This window comes from Pocillopora verrucosa, chromosome 3 (genome assembly GCF_036669915.1).
Source record: "Pocillopora verrucosa isolate sample1 chromosome 3, ASM3666991v2, whole genome shotgun sequence".
NCBI classification, from domain to species: domain Eukaryota; kingdom Metazoa; phylum Cnidaria; class Anthozoa; order Scleractinia; family Pocilloporidae; genus Pocillopora; species Pocillopora verrucosa.
Genome location: NC_089314.1, coordinates 4,764,122 through 4,785,138, shown reverse-complemented (window position 1 = coordinate 4,785,138; position 21,017 = coordinate 4,764,122). Strand labels below are relative to the sequence as shown.

Below are 21,017 nucleotides of genomic sequence, written 5' to 3'. Positions count from 1 at the left end.
ACAACGTAATTAACATTTTAACAACGTTGATAATGATAAAGATCATATATATTAATAATTTTTTTACAAAAATAGCACCAGGTTTGTATGGCAACTCGCTATTGAAGAAACTTACTGGGGCTAAAGCCTTCCCAATCTTCTGGAAAGTCTTCTTAATCCATTTACCTGAAATGAAGTTATCGCACAATTTGTATCAGGTTAAGTGAATTAGTTCTAAGGCGAATACGATAGTCAACAAAATAGATCAATAGGTACATTGATGAATCACATTGATTCAAAAAAATTTAAAAAAAAAGGTCCTCGGTAGTTCAGAAGGAGGAGTTTCACGGCTTACGTTATGTGGAAAAGGAACGAAAACACAAAGAGAGACATAAATAAGAACAAAAAAAAACAAAACACAGTAAAAGATAAGCGTAGTTTCCTTTGGGCCTTGCCCTATTGTCACTGTAGCTTCAGCCAAGGGCATAGCAATGATGGATCCCATGACGAATCCCTTTCCTCCATTTGTGGGATAATTTTCTTTTTTTGAAATTCAACAAAATAAAAACCTTGTAACTTAGCTAGTGAAAACGTGCTAATCTGTCCTGGTGCCAGATGTGCACTAGAATTCTATGACTCTTTCATCGATCCTCACTGCGAGCCCGCCTAATCACGAGATTAGAGCGGTTTTATGAATCATTCCACGTTAGACGCACGGACATTCGTAACCGTGACCACCTCCCATCCTTACTATGCCCTACTCAGCTGTTGTCATTCAAGGGAAACTTTAACCGAGGGCCACTAGCTCGTTCTATTCTAAAATAGGGTAATTTAGTATTATCAATTGAGTTGATAAAGTTAATTGGCCACCGTAAAGAGTTTAAAAGCTGACGTTTGGAGCGTTAGCTCTTCGTCTGTCGCTCTGACGAAGGGCTAACACTCGAAACGCCAGCGTTTAAACTATTTACAGTGGCAAATTAACGTTATAAACTCAATTGATAATACTAAATTACCCTGTTTTACTCTCCTATCGACGCAGCACCACAGTTTCTTCAGAAAATTACCCCCTTTGTTCATTCGTGCTATGAAATACTTTGTTATAAGTGTTGGTTCTTGAAATAAGACTCAAAATTTCAGAAGCCCTATAAAAGAACTTAAGGAGGGCAACTCACCAGCAGCATTTACTACCCCACCAATCCATTTGCCAGCGGCATCCAACCATCCTTTACAGTTTCGTTCAGCTTGAGCGCATTTCAGCTTTTTACAGTTATCACACTTGAGCGCCATTTTTCTTTTGCAGTTTTCCTTTTCTTGGATGACTTTATTTCTTGCATCAGAGAGCTTCTTTTGAGCAGCATCGAAAGCCCCTTTGACAGCTTTGGCGGCTGCGTCTAATGCCTGGAAAAATAGACAACGAAACATCTCGTCCATGATTGGCCAATGGCGGATCCAAAGTAGGTCACATAATGCATTACGGGCTGTTTGTTCTCCGCTGTCTTAAAATTTAACTTTTTCTGAGATGGATGAAATATTTTTCTAATTCTTAATTATGAAGCCACGTTTGTATCTCATAGTTATGGCATACTATGGCAACTCAGAGGAAACAACAGAATCTTCCTCGCCGTTGGAAAGTAGGTCGATTGTGTACCGAGTTCTCTCAAAATAGCTTTTGTTAAGAATCAAGTTATGAACAAAAGTGCCTATAAACGTACTGCTCTTGCATTTCGCGCTTGATGGTAATCCCGCCCTGATCGATATTTTGAATGTTTCAAAAAAAATACAGAACTTTTGAATCACTACTGGTGCCTTTAATTGCGTAGGGAAAAACGCAATCTGAGTTAACAGTTACCTTTTTGGCTTAGGAACGACCTCAGAAACAAATTCGTTGCGCTGCACGTATAACTTGGCGAATAACTAAACATAGTGAAAGTGACTCTAAACCAACTATTTTTTAGTAAGCAGGTAGGTCTTCAGATAATTTTGAGGAAGGGAGCACAAAGGAAATTACTTACGTTGTTTATTCCACTTAGGTCGACTGTAACTCTGACGTAGAACTCGGCACTTGGGAAAAGGTAGCTATAAGCTGCAAATACGAACAATTCTGCTTTGATGAGATTCAGGAAATTTCCTTGGATCAGTAGCTCCATCCGTGTCATTGTTAAGTTCAACCGACAATAAGTTGAAATCCCTAGAAGTTCTGTGTAACCCTCGATGTAAGCCTGGTGATAAAGAGTGTTGTTCATTAGTACCTGTACAATCCAAACTCTTGCGCATAAAGAAATAAAGCATCCTATTCGACAACGTGCCGCACATCCATAGCAAAGTTCATCTGCCCATGACAATATAATTGGCAAATACAAAAAATTGTATAAGACCATAACGCAAAGTCATGCACATATAGGAGAAGATTCGACTCTTGAATTGAAGAAACACTCTTGGGCCTTGGCTAAATTCATGTACTGGTGTGTTTTGTTTATTTATTTTCTTATTTTCGAAGTTTCTGTTACTGTTCTTCAGGCCCATGCTAAGCATTTTTTTAAATAAGCTCGAAACCCAGGCATATTCTTCTCTGACAAATAAAGCATAGACTTGCGAGTTTTCACTTTGAAATATCATATTTTATTGTAATTAATCATATTAAAACTTCATATCGACTCACCTCTATAAAAATTGGAGTCTTCCTTGCGTCAACATAAAACCAAGGTCCTTTATCTTGCTGGGAGGGACTGCGGGTAATTTTCGCAATGCCCAAAATATTGATCGGGTCAGGTTTCAAGTCCACAAAAATTGCCTGTAAACGATATTAAAGAGTTTGGGTGAACTATCGGTCCCGACATGTGGAGTTGATCGTTACAAGGCTGTAAAAAGATTCCGTGGTAATTAAGCTGTGGCTGTAGTGTGGAGCAGCAGTGGAGGAGAGGCACTTATTGGAATACGGAAGTCTTAGAAATTTCAAGTATCGGCCAAGCTATGACTTATAAAAAAAGGACCTTAAAGTAATGAGCGTTTAAGTGATAGAAAGGTCTCAAGCAGCTGTCTCCAGTTCTCTAATATCTACATACCGAAAGTAGATGACTGCTGTTGGATTTGCCAGCCATTTTACTTCAAGAACCAAATCACAAATACTCCGTTGGAAACAGCCATAAAAAGAAACAAGCAACTGAAAGTTTCTTACCGTATCTGATAGTTTGATGTGTGCATATATTTCCCATCCCAGAATATTGACTCGTCCTTTGATCATAAATCCTTTGTAGATGTATGGGCCACCTGCGATTCGCAGATCAACATTGTCAGTTGAATATGAGCCCTGAAAAAAGAAAAAAGGAATTACGATTTTAGGAATACATTTTGAAGGGACCAAAATTTCAATCATGCTGGCCATGGTGTACCGCCGTCGTGGGTCTGTGATTAAAGGAAATCCACTTGGCCAGGGGAACTAATGTTAGTTAAGGTAGTGTATCTCTTGCATAAGATTGGGATGCTTTTATTTTGACAATTAAAATTGATCGGCAGAAAGGTACAGAATCCATTGATGACTCGAACTATCGCTGATAGACCAATTCCATGCGCCACTAAGCTGGTGCGACAAAGATAGGAGAGGTTAAAATTCTACGTCTAAAGGAACCGGCCGATCAATCAATTTCATGAGGTGGATTCTATGATATCGTTTCATGCCTTTTTTCAACTCTCTATTTTCACTCAGACTTACGTATTTTAACATAAATAAACAGTCTCCCTAGAAGTAGCCTCCCTCCGATTTTTGAAGCCTGTTCTGCCCTACTGATTTTAAAATTAAAGGAACCTCTTCAGACTCAACGCTTCCCTTGGTCATAGGATGAAAAAAAAAATTATCACGGAGAGCTGTGGTTTTGTGAGACGACTTCTCTCAAAACTTACCTCGACGCCCTCTGGGAAGCCAGTTTGTGCAATTGGAGGCGGAAGCGGGAATTTCAATCCTAGAAGTCGAATGATTTTCCCAAGAGTCAATGCTGTTATGCTGGCATAAAAAAACTGAGGCTTTCCAATTCCAAAATAGCCACTTCCACCGAAACAATGACCCTATCGACAACGCAAAGAAAACAAAAGCAGATTTGCATGCACTAAACGACATAGTGGCTCCTAAGACAACCTAGGAAAAATGCATCAGAATCAAAATAAAAGTCAATACTCGTGATCAGACACTTTAAGTATGTTGATTGGTTACTTTTAAATTGTTTTACTAAATCTCAGACCTAGATGAAAGTGCTTTTAGGGAGTATTTGAGTTATACAATTTGAATATCTTTTGAACCATTAGAATATTTTGTTCCAAATGCCGACACTGCATAGCTGTTTTTATGCAAAATGATGTAGTGTTACTTACATCGTTATTAAAGTCTGCTGGTATCAAACAGTCATATCCAAATTCAATTCGCATTCCAAACTGGACACCAGTGACTGGAAATGGCACCCCAACTTGATATGTCAACCTTACATCAAAAGATTTTATTATTTCTTAGGAATTAAATGCAAACGCAAAGTGCTTAGAGTATAACATGCATCAGCATTAAAAATTGGGAACTAAAGGTGAAGGCACGCTCATGAAACGCTTTAAAGCAAAACAAATTATTCTAGTTTGCTCAATAGCGACTTATGTTGTTTTAGTGGACAAGGTAAACACAAGAAAGCGTAAGATATTAAACAACGAGGCGGGATATCTTGAACAATAAACCGTGTCAAGGTTTCAAAACGAAAGGAAGCTTGTGAAAGAACACAACGGATGAAGCGTGCGAGCTCGGCAAACAACTGTGTGAGGCGATTTCTTTTAAAACGATAAAAATATGTGAATAGCTAGATGCGAAAAATACATCTAACCTTACCGCAATACCGACTGTGGCCGTAGTGAAGAGCCAAATGAAGTTGCCTCGCTCCAATTCGAGGGTTCGTGCCTCAGTTTATAGTAGCGCCGAGCGCGTGACAGAGAGTAATAGGTTCATGTTCCGTCGACGCTTGCTTGGATTCATTTTACTGTTCATCTATTTTACTTTTTAATTCTATTGACTAATCTCAATCCTAATAGCTGGAATCAAAAGCCGTAGCTTTGTGAGCTGCGACACTTAGTCTTACCCGAGGAAAATATTACCAATACCGAGAAATGGAATGGCGAAAGCCTTCCTCCATATTCCTCTCATGCCTAATTTCCCGGCTACCACCTGTTGTAAGAAATCGTATTCCAACACACCGAACAGAAACAGTTCGCTATTCGGTGCTTTGATACCATCGCGATAAATGTCACCGTTCACTGGAATCTTGATGTCTGCACGGAATCCCATCTTGATATGTTTGGTCGTAGCATTCCAGTCAGCCTGGATAAGAGTGAGGAATCATGGTCCTATAATGTATTATAACATAGCCAGCGTGCTTGCCCTATATAAGTCCTATTGAGCCGCTATGAACAAAATATTTATTTATGCACGCCCGTGCGTAAATAAGATGACGTGAGAATTTTTGTTTTTGTGTTTATTTTTTTTTTAGTTCATTTGGCTTTGATTTTCTCCATTTTTCCCGTAAATTTTGAGCTTTTCATTCACAGTTCTCGGTAATTAACTGAATCAAATGTTCTCGCTCAAACCAAAGTATAGAATGTGACGTGTTTTTGACCGGCCAATAGGGACGTTTATTTACTTTTTTTGTGCGTTGTGAGAATTTGCACTCTATCACAATAAAAGCTTCTTCGCGCAGATCCTTGTTGTCGCTCCGTTATAAAAGAGTGTGCTCATGCTTTTAGCTGTGTGTATATCGAGTTATGGATGCACTTGAGAAGTTTGAAGAGCACACAAAAAGCTTGAGTTGCTCTCGGCTGCGCCTCGAGCTACTCTTACGCATTTTATGTGCTCTCCAAACTTCCCGCGTGCATCCATGACTCGATATACGCATGCTAAGCTTGAACGAATTCCTAATTTTTCCAATAAAGCATAAAGAAGAGAATTGGATATTGCAATACAGAAGAGCAGCGGGAAGGTTTTCTACCTCCCAAAATATATAATTTTGTGAAAGTTTAAAAGCGAACTCGCAGTGGTACTGAGGAAGTATATGCCAATGGCTACCGCATGAAAACAAATCAAGCTGTATCCGTTCTATGTCTGAAACTTTGCATGGCTCGATAGCTCCATATACATATCGATCATAATTATGGCCTATATATCAAGGCCCGCAAAACTATCTCTTCCTTTCCTTCTTCTCCCCTCCCTCCCCCCCCCCCCCAAGGTTTCCTGACAATCAAGTTAAAATAACCGTAAAGTATGTCTTTCACCTAATTACGCCATAAGTAGGCCAAGGGCTATTCCCATACTAGCATATATGCAAAAAAGCGAGCTTTTATACCCGTTTTGATATGCCTTCTAGACGTCCTAAAGCAACAGCAAAGGTACAGGGGGCCTCTATAATCTCTCTTCTTTGAAATTCATATGGTAAAATTGGTTTATTCAAAGCGATTTTAGTGAAAACAAGAAAAAAATCCACCCTCTTGTGATTTTCAGGCCATTTTCTCTATTGCGTGGCTCGCGTTTCGCCAATCCTGTTTCAAATTTACCGCTGGTCAGTCTTAAAAGTTCGGGATATGTCGCGGCATTCTGCGCGATGTCCTGAAATCTCTACTTCAATGTCTTTAAGAGGTACAATGTAAAACCCTTCATTTCGACTGAAAATTACTACAATAACAAGTGGGAGGGAGATGAGAAACATGTTGAATTTATGGAGTATTCTACAGTTGTAACTTACCTCCACATACAGCTCAAGTTTGTGAAAATACAGGCCACCGAAAATGCGGATATTTGCGAAGCCCGTTGCAATTCGGATATTTTTCCACTGGAAGTGACCTGTTATGTACCACTTGGCGGTTGGCCCTACGATCATCTTAACAATTTCACAGAATTTATTGCCTTTGCAGTCTTTTGGTAAAACGATTTGAGCTGCAGCGAAAATGCCTGTAGAAAAAAGTACATCATTATATCATTCATAACCGATAGCATTGATTTCTCGCCAAAATACGTAGATTTAAACCATACCGCTGAGTACGATATATTTTTAATGCAATGTGCTACATTAAAAAAAAAAGTATTTTTTTTGCATTGGCAAGAGGTAAGAACAGCACCGTAGAAAACAGACTGCCCTTGAAACAAAAAGCTCTCACTGGTTACTCCATAAATTGCACTTAGTAGTGAGAGCCCCAAGAGAGCATCACGAACGTTCAATTCGTTTCTTCATGAGCCACACTTCATAAGCTAAAGCTAACACTGTATTCTATCTTAGGACAAGGTGCCACTCTCATTTTCTTCCAAAGATCAAATGAATTTTTAAACATTCATGTTTGTTAAGGAGTCTCTCAAAGCCCTATTACTTCATTTTATGGTTTGGATTTTTCTTCATGAAGCCGAACTTTTTGGAATCTAAATAAGCAAACCTACCTCTTGGAACACTTGCAATGACAAAACTGTGCAGCGGTTCTTTCGAAAACTGTGTCTCGGCATCAATATATACGTCCTGAAATCCAAGGCTTGCTGGAGGGCAGAATGATACCCCAATCTAAAAGGCAAAGTACAAAACAAAAATATTTCAATCACAGAGCTCGATGATCATTTCCTTCACCAATTTATAATGCATTACACTTTCATAATTGCTCAATATTGTTGGTATTACCTCTAACTCAAAGCCAAGTTTGTCCAGGAAATCCACTCCGATTCCGGACAGTTTTTCAGCAACTTTTCCAAACGATTCCCGATCAAAGGCAAACCCGACAGCAAAAGCGGGTCCTCCAAATCTAATTCCAGTTATTATCTCAACATGAATTGGGACACCGCCCGCATCGATTGAGGCTGTAAATCTGTTTACTCCACCCTTTGCGAGCTTCCTTACGAATTCCGCTGGCTTTAAGCTGAAATCCCACAGACCAATTCCTCTGTGGAAATAAAAAGATTCAGAAGTAGCTTTTGCATATGTCTCATGTGGACCACTAAGATATCAATTATTCTCAGGAGGCAATACATTATGAAGCAAATAGGTGGTCGATAAAGAAAGTTTTAAAAGGCAACTCTTCAGAGTGTTGTATAAATTGTTAATAGAGAATAATGAGCGAGGATAATCTGATCAGATTCTGAACAACGCAGGGAAAAGAGCCGCTACAAACTATCAAGAGTTTCGCTCAGACGAGGAGGTGGCGCTCTAAAAGTCAGCGTAGGAACTCTTTACGATCGTTAATATTCATCGTGAACTCCGTTGATAAAACCAAAGTTATCTTGCTATCTAGAGCTTAGTTTGGAGCTGAAAACCTGTATTTTGAGTTGATAAGTGAAAGGAAAGGTTAAATTAAGACATAAGGAAACCAAGATTTTCTAACACTGTTAAGATTTATTACTTACTTCAAAGCATTCACAAAGAAATCTGGCAGGGAGCTTGGCTTCAAACCGTATGAGGCCATTACGTCCATAAATGTAACAGATGGCGCCGTGCCTTTAGCATACACCGATCCACTAATCACATCTTTCTTCACTTCAGTGCGGAATGCAGTTCCTGTTTCGATATAATGATCTCCTTTTGCTTTAAACGTCTGGGAATTACCTTCTGTGTAGTACGTAAATCTGAAGAGTTATAAGGCAGAAATGCTTATTTCTCTGTTGAATGAATTACGATTTACTCTTAATTTTAATCATGAACATTTGTGGAATAAAATTTCTTTGTTCAACAAGAGAAGATATCATTGGATAAAAGCCATGGAAAGTCTCTTAACTTCAATCACTTTGTATCAATTTGTCCCGCGTCAGTGAGTTAGCAACAAAATTAAATTGACACAAACAAAATATATTTGTAAGTGTGCTGAAAAAAAAAATACTACTTCCGAACAGATACAAATTCTTACCTAACATTTTTGACGATGAATCCGGTAAACGGTACATACTCATCTGATTTTGCGCACTGAAATTCGTATTTTCTTAGAGCTTGTGATTCGTCAATCCAGATGGTAAACGCAGGAACAGTTTCAGTTAATTCGGGCTTAGTCCATTCCGGTATCGCGGATATTTTTGAATAGTATGTTGCTTTATTTGTGACAACTTTGTTGATGGTCAGCGGATCAATTATTTCAAAACATACCTGAGCGAAGAAGGACCAACGTTAACAAGGATTAACTATTAACAACCAGTCCAAGTCAGATCCTGACACCATCATTACATTTATCTCACCAACACACCTTAGTCAACTTCTTTTGCCCGTAATCGTCTTTATCATCAGGGACTACTTGGATGGCAAACCACCCGCTTTCCAACTCAGTTTTCATGAAGTTGAAGTTTGAATACACAGCGAAAGGAACATCCTGTTTGTGTGCCCCAGTAGCTGAGAACTTCTCGGCCGCTTCACATTCTATTGCAATCCAGGAAGCTGGGTCTGTAGGCGTTTTGTCGGGCTTGTAGGGTTGATACGCTTTAAACAAAACAAGGACGACAAGCTGTCAGTGCCCCCATCACTAATCAAAAGGTTAAAAATGGCATGTTTTCTCATGTATTCGAATGTATTTTTTGGGTATGGTAGAAGAAAATAGCATTACCTAAAAGATCGCCAGAAAATCAATCGCGAAGTGATAAGTTCCAAACGACTGGGCTTTACATAATGTTATGTTCTTTAAACAGGCACTCCAAAATAAATAATTTGGAAACAACGTGGCCCAGCGTGTTCCTTCCATTGTGTCCTTCTTGAACATGAATCACTTATAAAAAAGGAGTTCAATGCAACGATTTTATGCATATTTACATTTTGGCTCAAGATCACTGAGGAAAATTTTCAACAATCCAACGAATGTATTATTTTTTTCGAAAAACTTAATAATTTACGTTATAAAAAATTCTTACTTGTACATCCATCCTCTTGTGTGGGACAAACCTTTTCTTCTTCCGCCAGACCAGCACACTCATCACCGCCATTTGCTGGAGGAGGATTTGTACAGCTTCTCGTCCTTTTCTTGATTCCTTGCAGACAATATTTAGGCTCTGTGCATGCTGTCCAAGACGAATACGCTGACCACCCTCCATTTACCGCACCTAATAGTACGAATGCAAGTATTTGCAAAGGGCAAAGTTGCAATATAAATTAAGAACCCGACTCTTTTTTTCATCATTTACATAAACACTACACTTTGTCTGACCTTCATAAAAGCACACACAAAGTAAGAATTCCTCACCTGGACATGACTTGATTTTGCAACTCTTTGCTTGAGAGGAGTCCCCAGTGCAGTTTTGTCCCCCACCGGTAGGGGTTGGGTTATTACAGGGTCTGCTTCTTGATTGAGAACCAGTACCACACGTTTTACTACACGCTGTCCAAGATGACCAAAGACCAAAGCCGCCATCGACTGTGAATGATACAAAGGTAAAAAAAAATAAATAGCACGCTTCCGTGTTTAACCTTGTAACTGTATTACACTGGAAGGATGCAATCAAGTGAGAAATGAACGAAAAAATGGGGAAAAAATAATCAAACAAGATAAAAAAAAAACAACAAAACAATAACATAAAAATGACAAAATAAATCAACCCAACTCCAATCAAATCAAAATAATTTTGTCGTCATAATGATCATGAGGTCTGAATTCTTGATTGCACAGTCACTGTTACTGTGACGGTCGTGATTATGTGGAACTTTGCATTCGACAAAGATGTTTTAATAGGAGAATTATTTTAACCTGGGCATTCTGCAAAACAAGCTCTCGCCGTTTCTGTGCCGTTCCCAACACACTGCTTCCCGCCATTCATCGGAGGTGGTCGATTGCATAACCTTGTTCTTTTGAGAACGGTCCCTCCAGGTATTCCACATGTTTGGGGACACTGAGTCCATGGAGTCCAAGCTCCCCATTCGCCGTCAAGAGGACCAGCTAAAAGACAATATAGGCACAATGCAAATTGAAGTCTCACAGATAGCCTTGCCAATTTACAATCATAAGTTTTATTAACAAACGGCTATTATCTTCATACTGGTATTTAAAAAAACCCGTCAAGTGCACCTTCTCTCAATTTTTGTCGATATATTTTCAAAACGTGAAAGCTAATAACTTCAAACTGCTTGTTATCAGCTTAGAATTCACAATTAAAAAAATACTTAAATTGACTTTAGTGATACATTCATTTCGCATCACTGATGACTGATCCCTACATAGGAATCTTTTAAATGAGGGGATTTACTTACTTGGACACGGCCAGATACATTCAAGTTTCGTTTGGAATGCATCACCAGAACACGGTTTCCCATCGGGAGTGGGAGTGGGGTTGGTGCATGCTCTACTTCTGTTGACCACAGATCCTCCGCACGGATTGTCACACAAAGACCATTGGCTCCACTCTGTGAAGCCCCCGTCAACTGAAATGATTTGACATCAGTAGTTATCCAGATAAGCGAAATAGAGAAAGAAATACAATTATGATACGAAAAGTATTCTATATTTATGAATACGAGGAAGCACCGTTTTTTCTATACCAGCTCTGATGTGTTTCTTAGTTGATTTTGCCAAACAAGAAGATTTGAAATTACTATTGTTATTTTGCTGCAAATATTCACGCTAGCTTATTGGGTTAACTCTAAATTATTGATCTTTTACAGCCACTGACATGTGTGTTGGCACTTACTTAAGCAATCTTTTTGTTCCGAGCTTTCTCCTTCATCGCAATATTTTCCATCATCACTTGGGAGGGGATTGGTGCAAGTTCTCGTTCGAATGCGCTGATTTCCCGCGCAAATACCTGCTGCACAGCCGCTCCATGCCGACCAACCGGACCAGCCACCATTTACTTTCGAGAAAGAATAACGCAAAAAAGAAATGACAATGATAAATAAATAAAATAAACAATGGGAAAGGGCTGAAGTAAGGCATTGATTCTCCTATCATGTAGTTTCTAGAGCTGAATAAGTTTTCAACGCTTTGAATTATCTTTGGATCTGTTCTGATTCAAAACGAAAAAGAGAACAGCATTCAGTATCGCTATAAAATAAATTGAAGTAAGTGCATCGAGTCAAAGAAGGGCATCATCAATAGTTCTTGAATCCCGATCGATGTAAAGAATTTCACAGGAACTTATACACACCTTTTCTCTTTTCTTGGGTAACATCATCTTAAGAAATTATGGCGAAAACTTAGAAAGTTCTGTGGCTTTTAATAAGAATCTACAATCCATGAGACGAAATGATTCAAAGATCGTCAGAACGCAAGTTTAATATAATTTTTCGGCTTCAGTTCAAATAGAACCTTTAGGTTTACTTTTTTACCTTGAGAGATCAGCTAAACCTCTCTTTGTCTAAAATTTTTTGACTGGTTTAGAAGCAATGAAGTGATAATACATTTTTAACAACAAAGAAATACTTACCTGCTGCTTCAACATAATTCCAAAATATCACGACCAATAAGAGCAAAAATACTAGTGCTACAACTTTGTGCATGTTGATCGACTTTTTCTTTAAATCTCTCTACTAAACCGAGCGAGGACAATGCATAGCCCTGGCAATCCACCCGTCCTATGAGTTTCTTGTCCTCTGTTTGAGCCGTAAGACAAATTAAGGCTCCTTGGAATAAAAGCGCTTCGTGTGTCTCAAAAATTTAATAAAGGTGGAATTCATAGACACCTGAGTTGATTTATATCATTTGTTGACAAAGCTGTATCAATTTTTGGTTGAAACGGAATGTTTGATCTATGTAATTAATATTATTTCAGTGGAGTTAAATCGACGGTTATTTGGTGATACATCAGAGATGTGAACTTCTTAATCATTAGAAAGCCTTTTGGACATTTGATACCAGACATTGGATAAATCCAATTGTAAAAGAGTGATTAAGATTTATAAGCACTTTTTGTATAACGATAATGTGCACGGAGGTTTGTGATAACCAAACTGCACTGAGTTGGAGATGTAAATAAAATTGGATTTAACGAAATCGTTCCGGGAAGTAATTACAACTCAGTTCTCTCAAACAGTCTCTCTCCCCATGAAGGAGTATATTGATGATATCAGAATGTATCAAACTTGCATAGAAGACCGTTAGAGTGAATCTTAAAATTCCCCTCATGAGCTTAAGCACTCAAGCTTTATGCTCTAATCTCTTGTTAGGTCAAAGGTCTTTAAGCAGCTGTACCGATTTCTGAACTTTTAGGTAAAATATTTCGCTTCCCCCAGAAAATCACAACTTGGAAGGACAATATTCTGTTTTCCCCAGAAAATCACAGGTGTACATTGGGTAAACAATCAAATTCTACCTCATTCCTGTAAGTATTTGCTAAGTAACGATGACGTCTTTCTCTATAACAGATAAGCTCGTGTATCTACAATACCAAAACTCGAGCTAAAGGTAAAGCGTAAATTTTATCAAAAAGTACCCTTCAGAAATATGTATTAACCAATAAAAAAGTATTTAATGGCAGCAAAACGTGAAGACACAACAATTTGAGAGATCTGTATTTGGTGGTCAAGCGAACAACAAAAATGGGGAAAGTGACCCAGTGTGTGTAAAGCTGGGGAAACTGTTTGAGGTCCAAAGTCAGATGGCCAAATAAAGTTTAACTCGTTAATTACTGCACAGTTCTATTGATATTGATATTTCATAAATTTTTTTCTCATTACCCCAAAAATCACCTTTTTAAGTGCGACTACTAGGTATTCAAATTCTAAAATCAGTTCGGCAACCAAACTTGATAGAGCTGGTCGTTAATATGTTTTTAAAGAGGTAAGAGAAGAATTTATTTTAAAGCATTAATTTTATATCGCAGATGCTTTCCTTGCTTTTCTTTTGCTCTCTTTATTAGCCTTGGCTGCTTTTTTCTTTCCCCTGGAATAATATTTTCTATATTCCTTACACTCTTACACTGACCACTACGACTTTGCCGCCGTAGGCCTTTTTCGCACGGATGAGTGAGGAAAATCGTTTAATTGAAGTTTTATTTTTTTGTATTTATCGAATTGGACCGTGAGAAAGAAATAATGCGTGCGCGATTGTTTTTGTAGATTGTTTACTCAAAATCACTATTGCTTTTCGCCCCCTAAGAAGACAGAGAAATTTAACTGAAGTAGGCGCAAAATTTCCGTTGCTATTATACGTAGTTTTAGGCGCCTTTTACCGGTTTGAAATTCTCCTTACAAATTTTGATTGTCTGAATCTACCGATAGAAAAATTAAGAAATGGTTCTCTTTTTTAGACAAAGATAACGGCGCCAGGAAACAAATTCTCATCAATCGATAAAGCCTTTGTCTAAGCCTTTGTCCTGTCTGCCTGTCTGACGACGTCTAACAGACAGGAGTTACTGCTTTGACTAGAGCGCCTCAACTGTTTGAGATGTTTTTTGGGAGTTTTTTCAAAGTGACGTTGAGTAAAATGTCGTTGAAGTTGTTATCTGTATCAATTCCTACGTACCAAGCTGGAGATCGGTGAAAATCTAAAACTAAGCACGGGTGAGTTTGTCGCAAACAAAAGCCAATTACTGAAATGCAAGTCCTTGCTTGCGGGAGCACCAAACTCAATATTTCTCACTAAGAGTTCACAGCATCGCTCTCAGACAAAATCTGAGCCAATTCTCTGAAATGAAATAATTAATTTCAACGGGATTAAGTAGGAATGTAATATATTGGGTCATAGAGCAGAAATAATGACCATGCAAGGTTCTTATGCTGCATTAAATAAACGGTGCTTTCCTGAAAAAATTGAAAACTAATTCAATTCACAATAAAAATCTGCAAGGCTTGATAATTTTCAAATAATCTTTATTACATTCTTAACCCTTTAAAAGCCCGTTACATGACAGCATCCTTTTTTTCTAACTACCCCTGTTATTACGCCTGGGTTTAAACCATTTACCCTATTACACTTAAATTTTTCTTCTAGAACATTTAGCGCTAAAAATTTATTCCTCCCGTCAAGGCAAGATCCATTCGATCCATATTTTCGATTTTCGGCTTAAAGACGTCTGTAAAAAAAAATAGGTTAAAAGAGAGTTACGCGTTTAGTTTAACCGGCTGAACATATATATATATATATTAATTTTAATACATAAACACACACACACACATATATATATATAATTTCCTGCGATTCTCCATGTCTTTAATTTTTTATATTTTCACATGTTTCACATGCAATTTTTATCTGATATGATGGGCCAGGAATCGATTCAGGATAATCATTTCAGAACTTTATTAAGTTAACTGAAAATTCCTCTTTGAGACAAAAGTACCGACCGCTTCATGGAATATTCAGTCAATTATAATATTAAGCGAAAAGGAAAGTTTATAGCTATTCGGTAAAACAATCCAACCTTACCTGCGGCTATTCAGAGACCTGAAGAACATCAATCGTGACACGCTTAGCAATTCCCATAAATTTATTTTCAACTTTGCACTCGTAAGTTCCAGAATCAAAGACATCAGCATTGCGAATGCTGTACACAACACCATTCAACTTCGCGTCCGAATCATATACATTTTCGATGGAGACTCGCCCAGAAGGCATTGAACCTGCAGACAGTGAGAAGTGCATTATTAGTTCGTATCGCACGGGTTTGTAAGGCGGTGGTATATTCTTCTACACACAGCTTACTTATTCAACCAATACTGGCTTGACTGTGATGAGTTCACCGCTTCTACGTTTAAATAGAAACTCCGCAGTTTTCACAAAGAATCATTGCAAGGATGATGGCATTATCGCAATAATTCGCTCGCAGTATCATGTATAATAACAAAATAAAAATGAATATAAATGTTACCCCCGAAGTAATGAACGCTACGTTGGCAGTAGTGGAAACAAACTTTAGAAAAGTTCAGGCCTCATGACCTCTGCGATACCGAATGATCTGACAAGCTAACTGGGAGCTGGTCATTTTGTTATTAGCCTAGATATTTTTTTTTTCACCACTGATTTAGTGGTGTTCATTACCGCGAGGGTCACACTCGTATTCTTTTATTAATCCTCAGTTCACATATAAGATTTCTATGACAGGAGTCCAACTCAATTGTGATTTTATTGACGAATTTAAGGAAACACTACCTCCAACTTTAGTCCACGTGATCTTTGGTATCGGGTGTCCCTCGATGAAACAAGCGAGTCTTACAGTTTGTTGCACACGTAGGACTTGACTCCGTGTTGGCATCGTCATAGTGATTTTAAGGGCACCTGGAAGATAAGAGAAGAAAATCTTTAACAGGACAGAGTTCAGTCTTCAAAATCCACGGTAGGAAACTTATAAATATTTTCATCGTGGTTCAATCAGGGAATCGTAGATGATGAAATCCAAAGAAAACCCCAATTATAGAGAGGAACTGGCGATCTAAAATTTTCCACTATCGGCTTATAACAATTCTTGAACCTTTTATCACCCTGTATTAAGGATAAGGAAAATAGAGCCAGAATTACTAGAATGAAGTAAATTACAAAGTGTCATTCGATATCCCAGTTTGGAGTCGACGCCTTTCGAAATGAGATGCTACAGATAATGCCTTCTTGCGAGGTATCACTTACAATTGCAGTCATCAGCTGAGGAACTTCCTTTGCTCAATGTAGTCGAACCTGCTGGGCATGCGTGGCACTTAGTTCGTTGGTAATTGTCTTGGTATGTTCCCACTGGACAGTCCAAACAAGGATCGACGCCACCATTAATGGAATATTCACCAGGCCTGCAGATTGCTGAAACGAGAAGCTACAAATAATTAACGGATACAAGAGATTCATCGCGTCTTTGAACAAGGAGAATTCTAACAGACATACCATTCTACTATTAATCATAACCATTACAATTTCCTCAAACGTGATTAGTGCATAGCTGCTTTATTTCTCACTAATCATTCCGTAGAGCTGTAATCGGACTCCCGTTTCGTGACCGTCCAATTTTGTTAATCACTCGTATGATTACAGACCGAATTGGACTCCACTTAGTCCTATTACCATTATATTACCATTACCATAAATAAGACTTGTGGGGCGGTTTTTATTTTTCAAATTTCGGTCTCGTATAAGTTGCATATGAACCGCAGAAACACCTTTTCACTAAAGTACGAAACCGACGTTAACTTCAACCATTAAATTCAAAATATCTCCTTACGTTTGCAGTCTGCATCTGATGTAGATCCTCTCGTGTTACTAAAAAATTTCTTTGGACATGGCATGCATTCCGTCATTCCTTCTGTATCCTGGAAAAAGCCAGGTGTGCATTCTTTACATTTGCCAGAATCTCCATATGTTCCCGGAGGACAGTTCACTGAGGAAAAAAGGTAAAAAACATGTCACAAAGTACATATGCAAATTGTAAGCTCACACGAGAAATGATGATCCATTTGCAAAATCTACAACGTTTAACTACCACGTTCGGTATCTCTCATGATTAATTGGTTTTCGAAATAATGAACAAGTTATCTGTGGAAAACAACGAATCTTATCGAAGTGAAAGGCATGCAACCGGTTTTTTTTTTTACTTTATCAATAGCGAAAGACAATGTTCTGGAGATGAGGGTTCCTTGAAAAACCATGTCTTCGTCTCAGCTTATACACCATTTAGATGAATTATGATTAACTAAAAAAACGGATTTGGAAAAATAAAAGACAGTGGTATAAAAAACTATGTCCGTATAAAAAATAATACATAAATTCAGTACATCTTGGGGTATTGCGTACCAGTTACAGGGAGGTATGGTGGATTAAGTCACAGAAACTTGTAAGAGCAGCAATCACGCAAAATAAAAAGTGGTGAATAATCCCTCTAAGAAGTTTTCATGAATTTTAACATACCACACATGCCTCCCATCAAAGCGGAACCTTCTTTGCAAGCTTGCCCGTCTGCTTCACTGTAAGCTAAAATAAGATTTGAAAATAAGATTTGATACTCCTTAGTACCTCCCAAGCAGTAAAATAAAAGCTTTTTGTTTTACTTTTCTTTGGTCATATTCATTGGTCTGCATTGTTCACGTGAGTCACTGTCTATATAAACGTTTCCTGTCATAATGCAATATTGAAGTAATGATTTGCTTTTTCATAAATAGAGAGAGCATTCGAAAATTATTCTTACCTGTGCAATCTACATGCTTGGTCAGTTCGGACACTTGATCATCCCTAGAAATCCATTTGTTGCCCTGACACTCGTAAAGAGGACGTTCGAGCAGTCCAGGCGATCCGGGGGGAGTCGGGTTGAGAAGGAAGCCAGAGTCACATATCAACCTTACAGAGGTGCCAGGAATCTCTTCGAGAACGCCATTCCTGGGAGGATGAATCGTCCTGCACTTAGTGCCTGTAAGATAGGAGAAAAGCAAACTTTGGATGGGAAATGAAATCACATAGGAGTGCAGGGTTGTGATCATAACAAATTAAGCCTCGCAATTACCTAGTTTATTAGATTGTTAAAGGCTTGCCTGATACAGTTCATAGTGGGTGGTGCCCCACCAAATTTGACGAATAGGTATTTTTAAGGTAGATGAGCAAGCTTGTCGATGGGTGTATCGATTGAGAACAAAAAAACTACAAAACAGTGTAAATAAATGAAATTATGAATAGTGCGAAAACTGAGAATGTGTTTGCAGCATTTTTTACCTTCGACAGTGATGTCAAACTTGCAGTTGGCTTCATTTCCCGCAGCATCGGTTGCAACATATATTATTGTTAATGTTGAAAAAGCTTCCATGTCGAATTTTGGCTCACGATTGGATAACACACTAGCAACGCCTACGTTATCAGTAAATGTAGGCTCCTTCCACGAAACTTCTTTGAAAGAGGTGTCGGTTTGTTCCGTAAAAGACGCTGGGCAGCCTTGAACTGAGGGAGGGGTGACATCTACAAAAAATAGAATAACTTATCTATAAGTGACGAAATTAATCCTTGATTGCATCGGTGTTCCACTCCCCACAACGCTTGTAAAACACCTTCGACACTGTCTCAACAAATCAGATTAAACCATATTTCTGTTTCTCAGGGAGTTTCGTTGTTTGCGTATGAAATTCCACAGCTCATTCCAATATTTACCTTTGCTGTAATTAGTTGGTAGTAATGTGAGTATTTTTGGCTTCACGTCAATCAGTTTACCAAAACGCTCTCTAACGCTAGTATGGCATTATTCACTGAACTAATGAACATGATCATCGATTCCACATATGGATTAAGGGGCTTTTTTATGCGGGAATGTAAACTCTCATTGTAGATGCTTTTCAGGTAGGAACAAAATTGAAGTTTATTTTTGCAGACATCTGATAAAAGCGAAAATAATGTAATCTTTTGAGTTTCCTCACGTTATCCGCAAGGTTTGTTGACCAGGTGAGTTCATTAATTGAGTAAGATATTCGTTATTTTCTAACAATGAATCGTAAAATTCAGTAATCTCACCGATGACGGTTATGAAAAAGGTGCAGCTTATCTCTCTCCCAGATAGTGTCGCTGTCCACATAACCCTATGTTTACCGACAGGGAAAAGATAATTCTCATCGTAGTTGCTAGGCGACACCGTAGGGGAGTCCACGTTTGTTTGCGGTTTCTGCCACTTGTATCCTAGAGCTACTGCAGACTTGTCTGATTCAAGTTCTTCTACTCTGTCCATCGGACACTTTATCCACGGACCACTAAACACTTATAAAGTATAAAATCAAAATATTTCTATGTGCAAGATAATGAATCTAAGTCCTTCTAATCAAGTTCTTCGACTCTGTCCATCGAACACTTGATTCACGGATCACTAAACACTTATTAGGTATGAAAGCAAGATATTTATTTGTGCAAGATAACGAATCTAAGTCCTTTAGTGCACATACTTTAAAACTGCAGCATTTGAGTCTGAGGCTTGCGCCAAAATTGACTCTCTAATAACAACATGCAGATAGAGATTTTGAACGTTATACATGTATGTTATTACTTACTAAAGGTTATCATCGTCAGGGACAGATGAACCAGGAAGCTGAAGGGGGGGGGAGGATGGTACAAAAGCGAAAATGTAACAGAATGTCATCACTGAAAACTACTGCAGGCACACGAAATATTCCCGGATGTTTTGTATGTTATAGGCTACTTTCTTTACCTTTCTCGCAAGAAATTGACGCCATATCAGACCATGAATTATCTCCTTGACATGTCGTAAATCTGGGTCCTTTCAATACATAGCCTGCATCACATTCAAAGAAACATTCCACACCGTACTGTGAATCACTTTCCCCGCATGACGATGGAACCACAGCACCATTGGCTGGTACAGTCAACTTCGGACACATAACCGCTGTGAAAACATATATATTCGTAGATATAATTATTGATATGCAGCCAGAATAAAGTTTGACAGACCGATCGACTGTCGTTGGAGTGTTTTTGCCTTATTATACAGAGCTGTAAGTTCCATTTTAAAGTCACGTTATGGTTGCTTTGTAGTTATTTTAGATTAAGGGAGGAAAACATAATGAATAAACGCTAAGCTAAGTTAAGAACGTAAATTGGCTACAGAAAAAATTGACGTTTAAAAGCTGACGTTTCGAGCGTTTGCCCTTCGTCCATTCGCTCTGACGAAGGTCTAACGCTCGAAATTTCAACCTTCAAACTCTTTACGATGGCCAATTTTTCGTTATCAACCCAGTTTATAATACTGAATTACCCTGAAAAACGCAATGATTGATAGGTACCATTATTTTGCTACTGGAGATGCGAAATCAGAAATAGATCGTCCAACGACCAGTTTCCTCACCTGTTACCGCCTTTTGAACACATACAAAAACTGGATTTATCTAAATAATCCGTGCTACTTACGTTCACAACGTGGGGCTGTTCCTTGCCAAAATCCGTCAATCTGGCAGACCAGAGAACTATCACCTACAAGACGGTATCCAGTCGCGCACGTATACTCACACGCAGTGTTACGCGCAATATTTGCACGACCATCAGTGCAGATTTCTGGCGTTATTTCTGCCTTTAATGGAACTTCCAATGCTGGGCAATAAATCTCTGTAATAAATTAGTTTATGCTAATTAATGTGTTATGAAAGCGAAGATTAAAGGTGGAGCCTTGGGTAGCTAGTTTTTAATAGCTG

General features: G+C 38.4%; 2 protein-coding genes across 2 annotated transcripts in view; both read right to left on the bottom strand.

Annotated features, from left to right (window-relative positions):
• The window catches only part of LOC131796573 (uncharacterized), a 28,502-nt gene extending 15,962 nt beyond the window's left edge, over positions 1-12,540 (bottom strand). The window contains exons 1-20 of the mRNA XM_059114173.2: positions 12,359-12,540; positions 11,624-11,785; positions 11,187-11,357; positions 10,687-10,875; positions 10,186-10,356; positions 9,857-10,045; positions 9,202-9,431; positions 8,872-9,104; positions 8,375-8,593; positions 7,656-7,914; positions 7,424-7,541; positions 6,738-6,943; positions 5,085-5,323; positions 4,342-4,447; positions 3,877-4,038; positions 3,155-3,286; positions 2,639-2,770; positions 1,992-2,198; positions 1,152-1,377; positions 116-165 (exon numbers count right to left, since the gene is read on the bottom strand). Of these exons, the coding sequence (XP_058970156.2) occupies positions 116-165; positions 1,152-1,377; positions 1,992-2,198; positions 2,639-2,770; positions 3,155-3,286; positions 3,877-4,038; positions 4,342-4,447; positions 5,085-5,323; positions 6,738-6,943; positions 7,424-7,541; positions 7,656-7,914; positions 8,375-8,593; positions 8,872-9,104; positions 9,202-9,431; positions 9,857-10,045; positions 10,186-10,356; positions 10,687-10,875; positions 11,187-11,357; positions 11,624-11,785; positions 12,359-12,431 (3,474 nt within the window). The 5' untranslated portion in view covers positions 12,432-12,540. The remainder of the gene's footprint in view (positions 1-115; positions 166-1,151; positions 1,378-1,991; positions 2,199-2,638; positions 2,771-3,154; positions 3,287-3,876; positions 4,039-4,341; positions 4,448-5,084; positions 5,324-6,737; positions 6,944-7,423; positions 7,542-7,655; positions 7,915-8,374; positions 8,594-8,871; positions 9,105-9,201; positions 9,432-9,856; positions 10,046-10,185; positions 10,357-10,686; positions 10,876-11,186; positions 11,358-11,623; positions 11,786-12,358) is intronic.
• Positions 12,541-14,641: 2,101 nt separating this feature from the next.
• LOC131796502 (uncharacterized) overlaps positions 14,642-21,017 on the bottom strand; it is a 28,327-nt gene continuing 21,951 nt past the window's right edge. Inside the window, exons 36-46 of the mRNA XM_066164417.1 lie at positions 20,737-20,931; positions 20,021-20,215; positions 19,336-19,575; positions 18,550-18,789; positions 18,032-18,250; positions 17,755-17,817; positions 17,072-17,227; positions 16,492-16,656; positions 16,021-16,146; positions 15,298-15,491; positions 14,642-14,944 (exon numbers count right to left, since the gene is read on the bottom strand). Coding sequence (XP_066020514.1) covers positions 15,304-15,491; positions 16,021-16,146; positions 16,492-16,656; positions 17,072-17,227; positions 17,755-17,817; positions 18,032-18,250; positions 18,550-18,789; positions 19,336-19,575; positions 20,021-20,215; positions 20,737-20,931 — 1,787 coding nt within the window. The 3' untranslated portion in view covers positions 14,642-14,944; positions 15,298-15,303. The remainder of the gene's footprint in view (positions 14,945-15,297; positions 15,492-16,020; positions 16,147-16,491; positions 16,657-17,071; positions 17,228-17,754; positions 17,818-18,031; positions 18,251-18,549; positions 18,790-19,335; positions 19,576-20,020; positions 20,216-20,736; positions 20,932-21,017) is intronic.